Here is a 20,825-nt window from a genome sequence, read left to right on the forward strand (position 1 = left end):
TCTTAATGTAGAAACGGTCTGATTATGACTCCTCAACTATAAAGAAGGTTAGCACTCTACATTGGGTATTCACTGGTTATGCAATTTAATGATTATATCATTCTAGAAAAGTACCTCAACCGTAAAACCTTTGACATGGCTTTTTTGATCTCCTTGTTTCTCATACTATAAATCACTGGGTTCAACAAAGGTGGAACCAGGGAATAGATCAGAGTAGATATAAAATCTAACCAAGATGAAGTCTTAGAGGCAGGCTTCAGGTAGGCCACACATGCAGTAAACATAAATGTGGAGAAGACAATGAGGTGGGGGATGCAGGTGGAGAAAGCTTTCTGCCTCCCCTTTGCAGAAGGCAATCTTAACACCGTGGTGAAAATGTGCACATAAGTTACAACAATATAGACAAAACAGATCAGTCCAAGGACAGCTCCTGCCCCAATGGTACTCATTTCAAGGGGTTTTATGTCAGAACAAGACAACTTTATCACTTGTGGGATTTCACAAAAAAACTGATTGACAACGTTAGAGCAGAAATGGTTGGTGAAAGTCCCCATTGTGTGTATCCCTGCATACAAAAAACCAGCGGTCCACACACCAGCAATAATTTCAGTGCAGGCCTGCCTATTAATTACCATTTCATAGTGTAAAGGATTGCAAATGGCCACATACCGGTCATATGCCATGACTGTCAGAATGCAGAAATCACATGTTATAAAAAAGGTAAACCAGAAGACTTGAGCAACACACCCAGAATATGAAATATGCCTGGTATTCAGGAGGGAATTGATCATGGATTTGGGGAGGATGATAGACACTTGGCCAATGTCCTGCACAGCCAAGTTCAACAAAAAGAAGTACATGGGGGTGTGAAGGTGATGGTCTAAGACGACAGAAGAAACGATAAGGACGTTCCCTGTGATAGTTGCCAGGTACAACATCAGAAATGCACTGATGTGGAGAAACTTCAGTTCCCGAACCTCTGAGAATTCCAGGAGCAGAAAATCAGACACAGCAGTGCTGTTGAACATTTTTCATGACCATGTTGCACAACCCTTGAAAAAGGAAAGAGAAGCAAACAGTAAGCATTGCCATCTCTTATAGTAGCAATTTTAAGAGTTCCGATGGAATTGGATGACAATGATTGCATTTCCAGTCTACACACATAATCCCTGTCTTCTGTGTGAAATGGGAAAGGGCAACTCAGTAACACTGAAGTCAAAAGTGGTACCTGAAGCACAGAAACCCCTCTCCAGGTACATTTGTTTGAGTGATCATTGTGGTAGAATTGTGTGAGGAACATTCTCTCTTTGAGAAATATAGTAATAACTAGGGGCAAAGCCCACTGTATCCAAGAATACAACAGGCGCTAGAACTTGGCAGTGGGAAGAGGAAGGGGAGGAGTTGTCCCATCTTTAAGGACATGCGGTTGAATGTGTTTGTTGTGTGGGAGGTTGTGGTGGCATGGTGGCAAATGAGGACATGGATGTGGAGATATGGATGTCAAGAACCCGTGATGTGGAATGTTCATTGAGTATGGGAGAGGACAGACCTTTGGGAATTGTGGCATAGTGGTTAGAGATGAGCTTTCCAGAGCCATGTTTTAAGATATGTGAAGGGAAAATCAGACTGGAGATTCTTCTTAGGGGAAGATTACATGGCAAGCAATTCCACACAGTTCTGCATCATTTCCCTTCTTGTGTGAATTAGGCCACAGACACCAAAATGCCCCTCTGCCCTAATACACATGGGGTAGTCACAGTACACAGGTGTCCACCCTGTTCATTCTGTCTCCATTTTTTCAATGTTGATAGAATGTTATTTGCCTACATGCTTCTTTCATGGTTGCTCGTTAGAAGAAGAACAGATTTTTGTACCCTGTTGTTTATTACCTAAAGGAGTCTCAAAGCAGTTTACAAACACCATTTCCATTCATCTCCCCACAATAGTCAACCTGTGAGTTATGTGGGGCTGTGAGAGGTCTGAGAGAACTGGGAATGGGCCGCAGTGACCCAGCAGGCCTCAGGTGTCTCAAAGCATTTTCCAATTGTCTTCCCTTCCTCTCCCCATAGCTGACTCCCAATGAGGGAGGTGGGGTAGAGAGCCTCACAGGGAAGCTGGCAACCCTAAGAGGAAGACTATGTGCACAGCAGTCTTGACCTTAGTAATGTTTTTTATACTGTTTTTTTTTTTACTTGCCAGGCCAAGGTTGGAAAAAGTAAAGTAAGTTCCCGTGTGCCTCCAGTCATTTACTTGTTCACTATTTACAGTTTCAGGCTGTAAATATTTATTTAGATTTTTCTACACTTTCCAGGCTCACAGGACTGATTCTGATCTGCCTGTCTGTGCCCCAGAATACAAACAGTTGCTGGTAAGGGCTGGCCACAGCCCATAGCCCAGGAGGGACAGACCTGCACCACTCCCTCCCGACTGCAGGCAAAAATGGCTTCTTTGAAGGCTGAACTCTGAGGCCTTGTACGATTTTGAAGTCCCACCTCCAAACAACCAGGAATATTTCCAAACCAGGGGTAGCCAACCTCCAGGTGGGGCCTGGAGAGCTCCTGGAATTACAGCTCACCTGCAGAGTATAAAGATCAGCTCCCTAGGGAGAAAAGGCTACTTTGGAGAGGGTTGTGGTAGAGAAGAAACATTTAAGATTGCCCTGGTCTGTCCTTGTGAGGGCCCAATTGGAAGGTGTGAAGCACCTTCCAATTGGCTCCTCCGCTTGTCTGTCCGGGGCCAAGGGGCAAATCCGGGAGTTTTGATCACGGACCCAGCCCACCCCAACACCTCTTACTGTTTTATTAAGAGGGAACAGATTTTGCCTGTTTTGCTACCTGTGTGGTCTGAATGCAGCATCCATACATTCTTGTGAAATATCTGATTAAATATCTGAGGCTTTAGGAGATCAAGTTCCTTTGGAACATTACCGCAACAGGGTTGTCAGCTCTGAACTGAAAAATCCCTGAAGATTTCAGTGTGGAACCCAGGAAGGGCAAACATTGTACAGCAGAGGGTTGACCTGTGGAAATGATCTTTGTACACTGGAGGACAGATGCCACTCTGGGTGATCTTTGGACCTCACCTGGAAGTTACCCCCCCTACTAACAGCACATTTACAACATTTATTTTATTTTTAAACCTTTGTTTAAATTAAATCTGCCTATTCATTTGGAAAGGGACATATTCTGCAAGCTCTAAGCCTTCATCTCTGATGAACAGCTCTTAAGGAGGATCAACTGATCACTTTTGTGACCAGCCACATCGTTTGGGGACTCTGCTCTCCTTTGAACAACCTTCCCCTGAACAACAAACATCATTCCCATTGTCAGTTTTCTTACCTAATGCTCACTTTGGTAGCAAGGTAGATTCTCTGAAGAGATTTGAACCCCAAATTTTCAAGGCCCCAGCAAATTGTCCTAATTTAAAGGGATATCTTACCTACAGGAGTCCATTCTTCAGGGATCATCAGTTAGATACGAAGAGATAGGCAAATAGTTACAAAGAACCAAAGCATCTTCAAAGACCCATGAATGGTGGTGTCCAGTATATCCTATAGATAATTTTCACTGAATAAATGGCAGCTTACATTACATAGGGACAATAGGTATAAAATTTAGGCCCATATCACATTGCTTTCACATTATGAGACAATTTAGCTACTTATGTTACCATTTTCTGAGAGTTTGAATATCATATTTATCGACCAACATCAAATATAAAATATATAAAATATATATATAGGTAAAGGTAAAGGTAAAGGTAAAGGTAAAGGTAAAGGTAAAGGTATCCCCTGTGCAACCACCGGAACATGTCTGACCCTTGGGGTGATGCCCTCTAGCGTTTTAATCATAGACTCTGTACGGGGTGGTTTGCCAGTGCCTTCCCCAGTCATTACCGTTTACCCCCCAGCAAGCTGGGTACTCATTTTACCGACCTCGGAAGGATGGAAGGCTGAGTCAACTTTGAGCCAGCTGCTGGGATTGAACTCCCAGCCTCATGGGCAGAGCTTATATACACACACACACACACACACACACACACACACAGATAGAGACAGAGACAGAGGTATATTAAGTTTCATTTTCTTGATTAATTTGAAGAAAATTTCCAAGAATAAGAGATTTTCTCAAACATTATTTCTGTAAGGCCATATTTAGTAACCAAGAAATGTAGAACTGATAATTCCATTTTTGAATCTATAAGAACTGATAATAATTGCTATTCATCAGAGTTTGATAGGTCATACCCAGATCTCATAGGAGAAAATAACACAAATTTATTACCATAGTCTATTCATTTATCCAAAGTAAAAATCCTCTTATCTGCTCAACCTTTCCACTTAAAAAGAAGTTGCCCAGTTTTTAGGGCAGATAAAGTTAGTTCAAAATGTGAAAATTATGTTTATATTTTCATTTTCGGAGCCAGCTTGGTATAGTTGCTAAGACTGAGAAACCCAGATAGAGAACTGTGTTTGATTCCCCACTCCTACATATGCAGCAGGAGGGTGACCTTGGATTAATCACAGTTCTTTCAGAGTTTTCTCAGTCCCACCTACCTCACAGGGTGTCTGTTGTGGGGAGAGGAAGGGAAGCTATGGTAAACCACCTCAAGAAGACTTCAGTATGTATAAAAAGGGGTACAAAAAGCAGCTTTTGTACCATATTTACCTTACCCCATAAAGAATCCATCAGCAATCATCTTGTTAAATTTAATATAACCATATGCTTAATATCTCTAGGAATCAGCATTCCAAGATAAATAATGCCATCTGGGCACTATTGCAAGCATAGGCAGCTTCCAGAGGGGACTGGATAAACATATGGAATATAGGTTCACCAGTAGCTATTATCCACAAGGTATAGTTGGAACACGATTTCTGGGGCCATGATACTCTATATTCTTGGTGCTTGGGGGCAAAAATGGAAGGGCTTCTGGAGTTCTGGCCCCACTGGTGGGCCTCCTGATGGCACCTAGGTTTTGGATACTGTGTGACAGAGTGTTGGACTGGATGGGCCATTGGCCTGATCAAACATAGACTCAGTGATATATTAATATCCAGTGGCATCTAACCAGATTTTGTTCATGTAACCAAATAACCATTGATCAAATGTACTGCTTATATTCATTAATATAGGAGTGGTTATCTGCATAATTCTAAATTTCAGAGAGTTATGTAAAAAGCCATGAATATTATTTTGTTTGATAGCACAGGTCAGAGTTTCCAAGCAATAAAACTCCTCATGCATGTGAGATCCAGAGTACCTTTATTGGCATAAAATTGCAAAGCATAAAATGAAAATTTCAAACAGTTTCAGATGTAAAATCTATCGTAAAAGATTTTCATTTAAAATTGCCAGTAAAAACTGTGCTACTTTTATAATAGTTGCTTAGTCCCTCACATTTAGTATCATTTTAATCCAGTGTTTCTCATTAACACAGCTGAATTTCAATGTCTTCAGATAATTAGCTAACGGGCGACGATATACTTCAAACTTAGTACACACCAGAAATATATGGTACAACGGGTCAGGGACACTACATCCATGTAAACAGTATCTCTCCTGAGGAGGGATCTTCAAAAATCTACCTTGGGTGACATTTGAGGGAAAGATGTTTAAGCGAGCTACTAGAAATGTTCTTCTTAACTGGTGTGTCTCCAAAATTTGGAGATACGTGGGCATGGATTTGTAAATTAAGGGAATATCCGAGAAACGGGGAGAACCTACACTGTTGTTAGAGGAGCCCAGAATCTGGGTATCCTGGTCTTCTAGTCTGTGATATAAGTTTTAGTATCGTCCTTTCATCTTGCATGCTATGGGATGAGATGTCCAGACCCATAATTTGAAGGTTTTTTTTGACATTTTGCCCAGCCAGCTGAAAGAATAGGGGTCACTCAAAAGGTTAATTAACAAACTACCCATTTGAGCATGGAAATGTATTTTTAACCAGTATTTAAAGGACTGAAACCAAGCCTGGTCTTCTAGACTCTGTTGGCCAAGTTCTGCAACAAGTGTATGATTGGCCACACAGTTTGGGAGGCTTCAGAGAAGTAAGCATGTGAGACATGATCGTGATTCAGAGCAGAAATCATGCTCATGGGAAATGAGGACAACAGACCATTATGAGTTTGAATGTGGTTTCCAAAACTGTAAGCATGACCTCCTGGAGCTTAATATTCCCTATTTCCATTTTTGAATCTATAAGCTTTTATTGACATGACACTGGAAGATGTAGATTTGTCAGCATAGTTTCATTAATTCCATTACAGAGAAATTGAGAAACAGTAATCTGAGAGGCAAATGAAGAATACCAAAAGAATAAGGGGGTGGGATCTGCTCAGGAGATCTGTAGAGAAGACCCAACTGTAACTTACCATTTTTCTTCATGTGGCCTTCAACTTTCAGGTGCAGGTGTCTTCGATCTTCTCTGAAGCCTCCCATTTCACGCTGTTCTTTATAAACTATCCATTAAAAAGCTGACAAAACTGTGGAAAAAACATATTCTCAAATTCTGCAGCGTAGTCCAAGAAATTTGCTCTCGTTTGTATATCACAACAAACTGAAGAAGTGCCCCCCCCCCTACAAAAGATTACTATTTTCCTACTCAAACTTCTTTTTCAGATTTTCTGAAGAAACTCAAATATGACCTTTGAAAGTTAGGATCACTGGCTGTACTTGAGAACAGGAATGCGTCTGATGTCAGATATGCCTATTATTGTCATCTCCAACTTATGCTGGTGAGGAATTCCCATAGGCTCATGACTAGAGGGATTAATATGCCCTTTGTTAGGTGGAGATACTAAATGTATTTACACAATGTACCTATGTGTAGGGTAAAGCCATGTACACAGTAGAAAGATCTAGAGTGCTGCCCCCTGTTTCTCTCATGCATCTAGTCATCTGTTGTTTCCTTGTGTCTCTTCACATAGGACCATGCAGAATTGTGGGCAAGATCTGTAGCCTCAGTGCAGAGCTGTGGTCAGGATACCCTGAGGTGGGGCTGTTGCTGAGGACCAGAGCTTCTGGTGAAGCCCACTGTCTCCCCTGCCCATATGCCCTTCCCTGCCATATTTAGTCAGCACCCATGTTATCAGCTTCCAGGAATGCATATGTGAGTGGTTCGGAATTAGGGATGAACACAAACTACAAACATGACATTGCAACAGAATTTATTTAGACTGTTCAATTTTTTAAAATATTTCTATCCCACCTTTTCTCTTGATTCAAAGTGGCTTACAATCACAATTACAACATTCCTGAGTAAAACCAAACAAAGTAAAAAGCTCCAAACCCTTCTCCTAAGGTAGGCCTACCATTTAAACTCCCTTGTTTCGCTGTAGTCTGCTGCCTTTTCACACTTCTCACCTTCCACAAGTGCTGCTGGAAATGGCGGAAGAGAACAATGTGCTTTACACAGAACTCTCTTCCGCCTGTCAATCAATCCAGGCAGCCAATCCCTTTTCTCCATGTTTTAAAGGTCCAGCAATGTGCACTATTTTTAAAAAATTAATAGTTCTACATTTAAACTCCTATGCATCTAATCATGCATAGTGGTTTTTGAACACCACCCCTTATGGAATCGTGAGTCTTGATAGTTTTACAAATTAATCATTTCCCTGATTTTGGGGGGCAGGGGAACTTTAGAGAGGAAAAAATTGGGGGGGGGAATATTTCTGGCATCACCTGCATGACCTATTTGTTACTCCAGGATGTTAGCCATTAAAAAAAAAGATATTTCCAGCCCTGGGAACAAGAGAGAGTAAGGTGGGTATGAGGATGGAATGAGGCAGGTACCTTTAGCATGTTTGAGCCTCCTTATCTTCCCTCTGCTGGTTGCCTGCTGTTGTTCTCCCTTAGCTAGCACTAGTGCTAGGCTGTGTCCAGGATGGCAGGGAGCATGCAGGCTGCATGCACAAATGGCAGAGTCAGGGGCAGGACATTGGGGCACCTATGTGGCTGGGCTCGGCCTCTCTGCTGCCACAAGCTGTCCGACAGTGACACCCCCCCATATATTCTCGTTTACGTTTTTGTGTGTGTTTATTGTCATGGCTGGGCTCATGGCTGGGCTCGGCCTCTCTGGGAGTGGGGAAGGGTAATGACAGGCAGAAATGCACTACTGGGGATTTACTGGCTTGGCCATGCCTCCGTTGGGCTTCTGGATTGAAGGAAGCCTACAAGCATAACACGTAGCTTGCAACCTAATCTTGGACACCCTAAATCATGGACCAGTTTCCATGAAACAAACAGGCCTATATAAAAAGAAATAACTTGGAAACAAACCCATCATTCTGGATCCTTCATTCTTCTCCATACGATCTATTAATCTTCAAGGATATTGAGGTGTTTGGCTGCAAGGGCAGGGGCTTCCTTGCAGTCTGCTGACTACAAGGGATCCAACCTTGTTGGCACCTTTGTTCAAGTTGTATATCAATTTAGTTGAGACCATTATCTTGCCAAACCTCATTGTCTTGAGTCTTACTTTCGCTCCACACATTGCCTCAATAATTAATTTTAATATTAATAATTATTAATTGAATTCATTAAATAGTGATATTAAAGTTAATATTAATTAATAATTAAATTACTAAACACCCACCCATTCAGAAAATACAGGGCTCTTGGGAAACCCCAGGGTTTCTCAAAACCCTTGTTGAAAAAGCCTGCACTATGATAATTGTGAATCTATGGATCTTGACCTATGTGAATGATTCCCCCTGGATGGACAAGATCAATTTGATCATCTATGCTGGTCTGGCTGGGACAGTTATTGGGTTGGAGAGATTTTGCCGCCATCTGTTTTTTGGCTTTTATTTTATTTCTATTGGTATAATTAAGGGATTTAATGGGTGGGGTTTTATGGGCAGTATAAAAATCTAAATAAACTAGCTAAATTAATATACCAACAGTGACAACAATTTAACTTTCCAGGCTTAAGTTTCTGAGTCTTGAAATGTCCAGCATTTTCCCTCCCCCAACCCACTCTGCCCTTGCTGACTAATAGCTATCTAAGACCTAAAATTCCTATGATTTAAATTGCCCCAAGCAGGAACCTGGAGATCCTCCTTTAAAATATTCTACATAATTAAAGAAAGATATTTACCGCCCTTCTCCAATACTGTGAAGGAGGCAAAAAGGACCTTTTTGCCAGCCAAAGATACTACTCTCCTAAATTCCCCCATGAATCTGAAGTGTACAAAATACCTCAGCCATTGCTGTTACAAAAAGTGACAGTGAGGGCAGGTTCATGCAGCATCAAAGTGCCTACTCACAGGAGGGAGAGGTTGCTTAAATACAATGTCTAAAACAATATTCTGATTAACCCAGCTCTCGATCAAAAAAATAGGAATTGTCCAGGCTATTCCAAATGAATAATGAGTCTTTTTATTTCTTATTTTTATAATGATTCAAAAGTTTGGAAATCATCCAAAATCATAACAGAAATAAATCACAAACAAAACAGGTTCCTAGGTTAATCATATCCCATTTCCCCAAACTTCCTCAGTGATTGTGATCCTTCATAATATTTTCACTACTCCATATTTATTATCACCTGGGCTCTCTGATCTTCATACTTTTGGGTCTTAATTTGCTAGACTAGCTCTAAGCCAGCTCTCAGGCTAAGGCACCATTCCTCTGAGGGGTGGGTCAAAGACTTCTGTGCCCCCAGGCTTAGACTTATTATTTACACCTAATATCAGGTACTATTTGTTAACATCTCTCAAGCTATAGAAAGGAATTTTTGCTTGCCTCCTATTCAGCACTCCCTTTTCTTCATGAGAAATCATGCAAGTAGTTTCTTAATTTGGAAGGGTATTTTCCACATACCTTTTTGGATATCCTTGTTCCTGAGGCTATAGATCATGGGATTCAAGATCGGTGGTAAAACAGTATAAAAAACAGCAGAGATCATATCCAGAGTTGGGGAGGAAAGTGATTTGGGCCTTATGTAGGAAAAGACAACAGTGATAATAAATAAAGAAAAGACAGCTAAGTGGGGAGTGCAGGTAGAAAAGGCTTTGTGTCTGCCTTGAACAGATGGAATCTTCAGTACCGTAGAGAAGATGAAGCCGTAGGAAACAAAGATGAATATGAACATAAAGGAGTCCACAGTAAGCCCAATAGTGAGGATCAGAGATCTTCTGTAGTTGAGGGATGTCGCAGAAGAATTGCTCAATCATATTGGACCCACAGAAGCTTAACTTGAATGTGATACCAGTTTGTAGAACTACATGCAACACACTGATAATCCAAGTAGCAGCTGCCATCTGAGCACAGGCATCCCAGTTCATCATCAATCTGTACTGCAGAGGATGGCAGATGGCTACATAGCGGTCATAAGCCATAACAGTAAGGATGGCAAGCTCAGCAGAAACATACATGACAATGAAGAAGACCTGTGTGACACAACCCGAGAATGAAATACTGGTGTTGTTTGTCAGGGAAATGGCCATGGATTTGGGGACAGTGGTAGAGATGACACAGGTATCCATGAGTGATAAGTTTACCAAGAAAAAGTACATGGGGGTGTGGAGGTGATGGTTTAGGACCACGTCTATGACAATGAGACAATTCCCTATTACAGCTAAGAAGTAAGCAGAGAGGAAAATCACAAAGTGCAAAATTTGCAAGTCACATTCATCAGAAAATGTCATCAGCAGAAACTCTTTCACAGTGGACTCATTGGCCATTTGATTCCTTACAGCCATTCTGTTGAGAGAAGGAATGTTATTACTGAAGTAAATACACCTTTGGAAATGAATAATTGTATCCTTATCATGCATATGATTAGTAGCTGTATACATCATCAATCTATTTATATCTTCTTTTACTCCTCAAGTTGATCTTCACAGGTTTATCAATGAACATTTATCAATTATAAAAAAAGATGATGGCCAGAAATCAGCTGAAAGGATTAGAAAGTTTGAAAAAAAACCCCATAGATATTATATTAATTTATGGATTTTTCCATCTATAAGACAATGAAATATAAACATTTCCTGAAATCAAAGAGACACAGCTACATATGTTTATTTAAAATTTGAACTGAATGAGTATCTCCACCATTTTATGAAAATGAGCTAGGATTCAAAGTTTTTTTCTGTGTGTGGAAAACTCAGGGCCTTTTTGCACAGGGATCTTTGTAGCAAATTGTTTGCGGAATGAAAAATCGCCATTTAAAATAGTGGAATTCGTTGTTATGCATACCTGCCTTTGTAGTGGAATCAGTTGCGTTTTTTAGCGTTTCCCACAGGCTTCCGGTCTCGGCAGAAATTGCTAGAAAGGAAGCGCTATTGCCAAGCTCGTCCCGCCCCTGGCCGTCAAGCAGCCAATGGGCAGCCGTTAGCATGCTCCCAAACAGCCCCTTTCCCTTTAAGAAAGGTTTTTTTTAAAAAAAAACTACCCATATCAACGAATCTAGGTAGATTCGTTGCTACGGAGAGACCCATCCAGCTGCCTAATGTGAGCTGTTGTTTGATTGTATGATCGTTTGCACGCTGCCTCGAGTTATAAAAAAAAAAATCCCCCCCCCCCTCTCACGGTCCCGATTTTCGGCTGAATTTATTTGTAAAAAATAAAGGGACTTTATTTCAGCAAACGGGCTTTTCAGTGGTTTGTGCTTAGTGACTAAAGGTGAAGGACTGAAGCCAGGGAAGCCTCTAAACAGAAAGAGGCTCGCCGGTGCGTTTATCCCCGCTCGCTCGCTCGGAGAAAAAAAAATGGCGATCGCTTCGCCGGAAGTTTGGAGGAGAGAGCCAGGGGGAGGGACTTTGAAGAACCAGCAACAATGGTAATGCACAGGTCTTTAGCGCTACTGTTGCAGATTGGTTGCAGGAGTGTATCGCTATCCGGAGGGTGAATCCACTTTTCTGGATTCCCCTGAAAGCGCCACAACGAAGCGCTTTTTGCTGATTGGTTTCAGGATTGTTGCAGATTGTCTACGACGTCGTGGGTTATGGCAAATTAGTAGCGTTTCCAAATAGCAACCATTGTGCTACTTTGAAGCCGTGCGAAATGGCCCTCAACATTACTAAAGTTGCATACACAAGATGGGGTTATCTGGTCTTTACCCTATCTTACCCCATCCTCCTACTGCTGCTATACACTAGCATTCAGAAGAATTGCCTCCAGTATGGAAGTCCCATGGAGCTTTCATCTCTAGTCCTATAATAGAAATCTGCTGATCTATTTACAAAAGATGGGCATCAGTCATAAGGATATCTGAGAAAAAAAACAAAAATTTTTGTTTCATAGGAACCTCGTCTTACCATAATACATTTTTTTGTTCTAACAGAACCTTTCATGGACCTCTCTACCGTTTCATCACAAAGTATTGTAATAAACTCACAAATCTGTTCACAATGGATACTTGTTGATTTAGATTGAGAATTGCTTCCCAAGATTTAGCTCTGTGCTCACCATCCTCCTTTTTCATCCCACTTTTTACTTTTTGCTAAAGCTTTGTTGTACTGTTGAGAATGTGAAACTCAAACTGACCTGTCGAGACATTCGTAAGCGGTATTATGAGATTATATGTCTCTTCCTCTTCTTGTAGATGTTCTGTTATGGCAGTTAGAAGATAGAGCTATATTGAGGAGAAACATTCCAGTTTACTGTTTTGAATGTTTCAAGAAAGTACTCTCAGGAATGATACATATGTTTGTACCTGAGTCCCAAGAGAAACAAATATACCAGGGTAATGGAAAGTCATGAAGAATTGCTGTCTATGTTGTAAATTCATCAGCTGCAGTGATGGGAGTTAAGCATTTCCCTATGGGCTATTTGTAAAATCACAAACATCCCTTAAGTTGCTTTATCAGACTTTGGAGATACATGGGAGTCGGTTGTTGTTGTTTTTGGATTTCTACCTTCCCCTGCTGGGAACAAGTGGCTTGTAGCATGGCAGCCATTCTTACCAAGCTTCCTCGGCCTTAAGAAATGTCCATGTTGAATTTAGTAATTTGAAAATGAATGGGATATTTTGAAAACATAAGCTGATGAGGGCACATAAAACAGAAGGCGCTCAACGCCACCTGTAATTTTTACAGGCAATAGTTCAAGTGAAACATGGCTGGGCTTAGAAGAGAAGGGCACATCTAAAGAGATGGGCTCATCTTCAAGAGAAGAAGTTTTTTTCCAACTTTCCGAGAAGCTTTTTTCCAAGTTTGCCTAATAATAATGTGCTAGCAGGCTTCCTCGGGAATTGGTGGGTTCTCCTTCTTTGGAAGTTTTTGAGCAGAGGCTAGAAAGGCATCTGACAGAAATGCTGATTGTGTGAACGTAGGCATTGTAAGTGGGTGAGCAGAAAGGATTGTATCTGAGCTTGGCTCTTGTGGCCCTTTCTTGCTTGGCCAGAGAAATGCTGATTGCCAATGGGGTTAGGAGATAAATCTCCTCTAGCCCTAACTGGCCAGGGATTCTGTTTGTTTGGTTTTTGGGGGACGTGACTTCATCTGGGCATGGAACTGGAGTCACTATGGGTGGGCAGGCAGATGCGAGTTCTGCAGAGGGTTGGACTAGATGACCCTGGAGGTACCTTCCTGCTCTATGATTCTAAATCTCAGTGTAACACAAACCATTAAGGATGTTTGCAATATCGTCTCTGCATCCCAAAATAAAGGACTCCAACAATAGGTTAAACTGGGACTTTATTAATGGACGATCTACCATCATAATACATTTAACACTTTCTTTTACTTTCTATGTGAAATACATAACAAATATGTCATCCTATATGATATTAGCATGTCAATGAACCATCCAAGCTCAAACCAAAACATTACAGTGCCTCACTGTACCTAATAATGTACCAAATGCTTTTGTCTTATCACCAGCCCTAATTGTTACTTGACTCTGGTATTCAGCAATGAGACTCAATGTGTTATAGTCACCTCTTCAGTTTCTTCAAACTAGTAAACCATTTGATTCAGTAAAGCTTCCCTAATCTTTGAATACCCCTCAGAAGACTCATAAAGTATTTTTTCCCCTGCCCAACCCACTCTACTCTTGCTGACTAATCCCTACTTAGGATGTAAACCTCCTGTGTCTTCAGCTGCCCTAATCAGGAACCTGGAGAACCACCTTCACATTATTCTACATTTAAAAAAATAGATGAATGGACCAGTCCAGAATATATTTACCTTCCTTCTCCAATAATCTGAAGTAGGCAAAAGGGGCCTTTTTGTTTGTTTGGTTTTGCTAAATTGAGAAAGGACACTCCAAAATTTCCACTCCAACCTGAAGTGAATCAGTACCTCAGCCACAGTATTATAAAAACTGACTGGGGTTGTCCTTGTAATAGCACATTTCATACTCAGAGGAGAGAGGGGTTGTTTAAATACATCTAAAACTGTGTTCTGATAGAAACATCTTTCAGACTAATGCTGCATTCCTCAGACAGGTTGGGATGAAGATATTCCTGCACCTGATTGACATTTCTCAATCTAGAGAAGGGAATTTTTGCTTGCCTCCTTTTCAGCACTCTCTTTTCTTCTTAAGAACTCATGCAAGTAGTTTCTTAATTTGGAGGGGTATTTTCCACATACCCTCTTGGATATCCTTGTTCCTGAGGCTGTAGATCATGGGATTCAGGATGGGTGGTAGAACAGTATAAAAAACAGCAGAGATCATGTCCAGAGTTGGGGAGGAAAGGGATTTGGGCCTCATGTAGGAAAAGACAGCAGTGATAATGAATAAAGAAAAGACAGCTAAGTGGGGAGTGCAGGTAGAGAAAGCTTTGTGTCTGCCTTGAACAGATGGAATCTTCAGTACCGTAGAGAAGATGAAGCCGTAGGAAACAAAGATGAATATGAACATAAAGGAGTCCACAATAAGCCCAAGAATGAGGATCAGTTGCTCATTAATTTTTGTATCCGTGCAAGAGATCTTTTGTAGTTGAGGGATGTCACAGAAAAATTGCTCAATAATATTGGACCCACAGAAGCTTAACTTGAATGTGACACCAGTTTCTAAAACTGCATGCAACACACTGATTATCCAAGTAGCAGCCACCATCTGAGCACAGGCATCCCAGTTCATCATTAATCTGTACTGCAGAGGATGGCAGATGGCTACATAGCGGTCATAAGCCATAACAGTGAGGATGGCAAGCTCAGCAGAAACACACATGACAATGAAGAAGACCTGTGTGACACAACCCGAGAATGAAATACTGGTGTTGTTTGTCAGGGAAATGGCCATGGATTTGGGGACAGTGGTAGAGATGACACAGGTATCCATGAGTGATAAGTTTACCAAGAAAAAGTACATGGGGGTGTGGAGGTGATGGTTTAGGGCCACGTCTATGACAATGAGACAATTCCCTATTACAGCTAAGAAGTAAGCAGAGAGGAAAATCACAAAGTGCAAAATTTGCAAGTCACGTTCATCAGAAAATGTCATCAGCAGAAACTCTTTCACAGTGGTCTCATTGGCCATTCGATCCCTTACAGCCATTCTGTTGAGAGGAGTGTTATTCCTGAAGTCCATACACCTTTGAAGAATTATAGTCTTTATGTGAGGCATATGAATACTTGTAGTATTGCTCTATACATCTTCTATCTATTTATATCTTCTTTTACTCTTCAAGTTGATCTTCTGAGCCTTCTGTCATATCATGAGTAAATATGTCAGCAGTAATGAATGGGCATATTAATGAATGGACATATTAATGAATGGGCATATTAATGACATACAGTTTAAGGGGCACAATTTCTCTGAGCTTCATGCGTTCTGTTCCATGAATCTGTCACTTTCTCCCAGGAGAAGGGGTATGTTGCACAGGTAGAAGGCTTCTTGTACTGGAGAAAGGCTCCACTATCATTGAAAGAGAACATTTGGAGTCAGTCACAGGATTATCAATGCATTTATTTGTCAATTATAGAAGAAGATGAGGGCCCAAAAGCAGCTGAAAGGTTTAGAAACTTTGAAAAACCATATATATATATATATTATTAATTCATGGATTTTTAATTAAGTAATTAAAATCTCATCTCAAATGCAATATCACACTGGAAATCCCCATTTATATAATGTCATCCACCCTTTTCCACCAAAAAAGAGCAAAACATCTGAGATAAGATTGAGATTCATATGGTCAACACTGAAGATGAAGAATTATGATTTCATGATGAACCACTAATGAAATGATTCTCTAACAAACTGTTCCTAAGCAAATTATTTTGTAAGTACTTCAAAATTCAATCAGGTTTATATTCAGTAATTATGTATGGGATTTCTAGATATAGCAGGTACCGTGCAGGTCAAAGTGGTATAACTCTGTATGTCTGAGCAGTGTCAGAAACCCCCATGTCCATCTAGCCTGGCCTGTATGCCCTGATGTAACCCAATATGAAAGTAAGGCAGATAATTTGCTCTATGATAATTGATGTGAAGTGCCCTTGGCAGAACGTTTACTTCAAGTAAATGTTCCCTGAAGTTATATTATGTCTGTAATACTTTTCCCCTCTGAAATCCACTGCTCCAAAGATCCTCTCAGTATGACTTATTATTAGCCAAGTGCTTTTTGAACCCATCCATATACTCCAGCATGTACGTATTTATATGCATCTTTCTTATCTTTTTCCTAGTTGAACATAAGAAGAACCCTGCTGGATCAGACCAAAGGGCTATCTAATCTAGAATCTTGTTTTCCACAGTGGATAACCAAATAGTCCAGAATATAAACAGGAATTTTGTCTCCTAGGAACCTTGTCTTACCATAATACATTTTTCTCTTCTAACAGAACCTTTCATGGACCACAAGCCCATTTCATCACAAAGTATTGTGATAAACTCACACATCTGTCCACAATGGATACTTGTTGATTCAGATTCAGAATTGCTCCCCAAGATTTAGCTCTGTGCTCACCACCATCCATTTTCATCCCCCTTTTTACTTTTTGCTAAAGATTTGTCATGCAGTTGAGAATGTAAAACTCAAACTGACCTGTCGAAACATTTGTAAGCGGTATTATGAGATTATATGTCTCTTCCTCCTTCTTTTAGATGTTCTGTTATGGCAGTTAGACGACAGGGCTATATTGAGGAGAAACATTCCAGTTTACGGCTGTGAATGTTTCAAGAAAGTACTCTCAGGAATGATACATATGTTTGTACCTGAGTCCCAAGAGAAACAAATATACCAGGGTAATGGAAAATCATGAGGAATTGCTGTCTATGTTGTAAATTCATCAGCTGCAGTGGTGGGAGTTAAGCATTTCCCTATGGGCTGTTTGTAAAATCATAAACATCCCTTAAGTTGCTTTATCAGACTTTGGAGATACATGGAAGTTGGTTGTTGTTGTTCTTGGATTCCCACCCACCCCTGCTGGGAACAAGTGGCTTGTAGCATGGCAGCCATTCTTACCAAGCTTTCTGGGCCTTAAGAAATGTCCATGTTGAGTATAGTAATTTGAAAATGAATGGGATATTTTGAAAACATAAGCTGGTGATGGCACATAAAACAGAGAAGAAGCTATTCTCCAACTTTCCAAGAAGCTTTTTTCCAAGTGTGCTTAAAAATAGAAAATAATGCTCTAGGAGTCTTCCTCAGGCACTGGTGGGTTCTCCTTCTTTGGAGGTTTTTAAGCAGAGACTAAATAGCCTTCTGACAGAAATGCTGATTGTGTGAACTTAGGCATTGTAAGCAGGTGAGCATAAGGGATTGTATCTGAGCTTGGCTCTTGTGGCCCTTTCTAGCATGCCTAGAGAAATGCTGATTGCCAATGGGGTTAGGAGTTAAATTTCCAACCAGGCCTGACTGGCCAGGGATTCTTTTTTTTTTTGGGGTGGGGGGCTTACATGATTGGGGCATGGAATTGGGTTCACTATGGGTGGGCAGGCAGATGTGGATTTCCTGCGTTCTGCAGAGGGTTGATGACCCTGGAAGTACCTTCCAACTTTATGATTTTATGGTTCTAAATCACAGTGTAACACAAACCATAAAGGATGTTTGCAATATCGTCTCTGCATCCCAAAATAAAGGACTCCAACAATAGGTTAAACTGGGGCTTTATTAATGGAAGTTCTACCACCATAATACATTTAACACTTTATTTTCCTTTCAATGTGAAATACATAACAAATATGTCATCCTATATGATATTAGCATGCCAATGAACCATCCAAGCTCAAACCCAAACACTACAGTGCCTCACTGTTCCTAATACTGTACCAAATGCTTTTGTATTAACACCAGCCCTATTTGTTATTTGACTCTGGTATGTAGTGATGCTGAGTAGTGATGTTACTCACTGTGTTGTAGTCACCTCATCAATTTCCTCAAACTAGTATAACATTATTCAGTAAAACTTCCCTCATCTTTGAATACCCCAGAGTAGTGATCCCCAACCTGTGGGCCGTGGACCACATGTGGACCTTCGACTAATTGGAGGTGGGCCCCAAAGGACGCCTTCTCCCCCCCCCGGCCCTTTACTTCATCCCCCCCGGCCCTTTACACTTCATTGTTGTGGCGTGTCTGTATATTATTTTGAAGGGATGTTTAAACATTACCATAGCGATCAGAGAGCACTAGGGCAGTGGTTGAGAGTAGAGGAGTAAACTACCCCCCCCCACCGGGCCTCAGTAAAAGGCATTGAGTGGTCCCCGGTGAGTGATCCCCGGCGTTGAGTGGTCCATGGTGATAAAAAGGTTGGGGACCACTGCCCCAGAGGACTCATCAAATAGTTATATTTGTTTTTCTGCCCAACCCACTCTATTCTTGCTGACTAATCCCTACTTAGGATGTAAAACCCCTGTGACTTCAGCTGCCCTGTTTGGAAACCCGGAGAACCACCTTTAAAATATTCTACATTAAAAAAAAAAGATGAATGGACCAGTCCAGAATATATTTACCTTCCTTCTCCAATAATCTGAAGTAGGCAAAAGGGGCCTTTTTGTTTGTTTGGTTTTGCTAAATTGAGAAAGGACACTCCAAAATTTCCACTACAACCTGAAGTGAATCAGTACCTCAGCCACAGTATTATAAAAACTGACTGGGGTTGTCAGCACATTTCATACTCAGAGGAGAGAGGGGTTGCTTAAATACATCTAAGACTGTGTTCTGATAGAAACATCTTTCAGACTAATGCTGCATTCCTCAGACAGGTTGGGATGAAGATATTCCTGCACCTGATTGACATCTTTCAATCTAGAGAAGGGAACTTTTGCTTGCCTTCTTTTCAGCACTCTCTTTTCTTCTTAAGAAATCATGCAAGTAGTTTCTTAATTTGGAGGGGTATTTTCCACATACCCTCTTGGATATCCTTGTTTCTGAGGCTATAGATGATGGGATTCAGGATGGGTGGTAAAACAGTATAGAAAACAGCAGAGATCATATCCAGAGTTGGGGAGGAAAGGGATTTGGGCCTCATGTAGGAAAGGACACCGGTAGTAATAAATAAAGAAAAGACAGCCAAGTGGGGAGTGCAGGTAGAAAAGGCTTTGTGTCTGCCTTGAACAGACGGAATCTTCAGTACCGTAGAGAAGATGTAGCCATAGGAAACAAAGATGAATATGAACATAAAGGAGTCCACAATAAGCCCAAGAATGAGGATCAGTTGTTCATTAACGTTGGTATCCGTGCAAGAGATCTTTTGTAGTTGAGGGATGTCGCAGAAGAATTGCTCAATGATATTGGACCCACAGAAGCTTAACCTGAATGTGACACCAGTCTGTAGAACTGCATGCAACACACTGCTTATCCAAGTAGCAGCCGCCATCTGAGCACAGGCATCCCAGTTCATGATTAATTTGTATTGCAGAGGATGGCAGATGGCTACAAAGCGGTCATACGCCATGACAGCTAGAATGACAAGCTCAGCAGTGACACACATGACAACAAAGAAGATCTGTGTGACACAACCAGAGAATGAAATAAGTGTGCTGTTTGTCAAGGAAACGGCCATGGATTTGGGGACAGTGGTAGAGATGACACAGATATCGGTCAGTGATAAGTTCACCAAGAAAAAGTACATGGGGGTGTGTAGATGATGGTTCAGAACCACAGCTATGACAACAAGACAGTTCCCTATTGCAGCTAAGAAATAAGTGGAGAGGAAGATCACAAAGTGCAAAATTTGCAAGTCATGTTCATCAGAAAATGTCATCAGCAGAAAGTCTTTCACAGTGGATTGATTGGCTATTTGATTCCTTACAGCCATTCTGCTGAGAGAAGGAAAGTTATTGATGAAATACCTACACATTTGGAAAAGAATTATTGTATCAATATCATGTATTTTAGTAGTACATTGTAGTCCTATTTATCATCTAACCTATTTTGTAATATATATTCCATTAGTCTTCCAACCTTGCTTCTTGTAAGTTCAAGTCAAGAAGAATACCCAAAATATAAAGTCTGAAGTGTACTGCTTAGTCCTGGCTATATTCACAATCATTTTTCCCATGTATTTTACATTATGGAAGCTTGAACTTTAGAAGAAAGGTACAATGTCTATTAAATTTTAAAAAATTGAAATGAAACCTTGCTTTATTGACACTTCTCTCTTTTACCTTTTTGTCCCTGTAAACCCTCATTTGTTTTTTCAAGAGAAGAATATCCATCTACATCACAGTGTTTAGAGTTAAGTAAATGCAATTATGATAAAACACAGAAGCCTTCTCCCTACAATTTAAATATCCTTCGTTCATATCCTAAGTAAATCTTTCAGCAGTAATGAAACCATGGTCATGGTAATGAGTCGACACACAGATTAAAGGACACTAAGTTTAATCCCCCCCACTCTGGTTTTTACACAATCTCAATAAATTCAGCTCCTTGTTATAATCCACAACACATATAGTTTGGGTCCATTTTGGTATCACGATCCT

The 20,825-nt window shown here is 40.7% G+C and overlaps 2 protein-coding genes and 1 pseudogene across 2 annotated transcripts; all 3 read right to left on the minus strand.

Moving 5' to 3' along the window:
- Positions 1–1,035: 1,035 nt before the first annotated feature.
- LOC143826296 (olfactory receptor 14A16-like) lies at positions 1,036–10,687 on the minus strand (annotated as a pseudogene).
- A 3,811-nt stretch (positions 10,688–14,498) lies between these two features.
- LOC143825297 (olfactory receptor 14A16-like) lies at positions 14,499–15,434 on the minus strand. Its single transcript, XM_077313322.1, has one exon. It carries the CDS (start codon positions 15,432–15,434, stop codon positions 14,499–14,501), a length of 936 nt encoding a protein of 311 aa, XP_077169437.1.
- Positions 15,435–19,204: 3,770 nt separating this feature from the next.
- On the minus strand, positions 19,205–20,158 carry LOC143825298 (olfactory receptor 14A16-like). Its single transcript, XM_077313323.1, has one exon. It carries the CDS (start codon positions 20,156–20,158, stop codon positions 19,205–19,207), a length of 954 nt encoding a protein of 317 aa, XP_077169438.1.
- Between the last annotated feature and the right edge of the window lie 667 nt (positions 20,159–20,825).

Source organism: Paroedura picta, chromosome 16 (assembly GCF_049243985.1).
Source record: "Paroedura picta isolate Pp20150507F chromosome 16, Ppicta_v3.0, whole genome shotgun sequence".
NCBI lineage: Eukaryota > Metazoa > Chordata > Lepidosauria > Squamata > Gekkonidae > Paroedura > Paroedura picta.

Bases quoted from the DNA above. Each gene is read 5' to 3' on its own strand.
- LOC143825298 (XM_077313323.1), bottom strand. From the start codon at position 20,158: ATGGCTGTAAGGAATCAAATAGCCAATCAATCCACTGTGAAAGACTTT.
- LOC143825297 (XM_077313322.1), bottom strand. From the start codon at position 15,434: ATGGCCAATGAGACCACTGTGAAAGAGTTTCTGCTGATGACATTTTCT.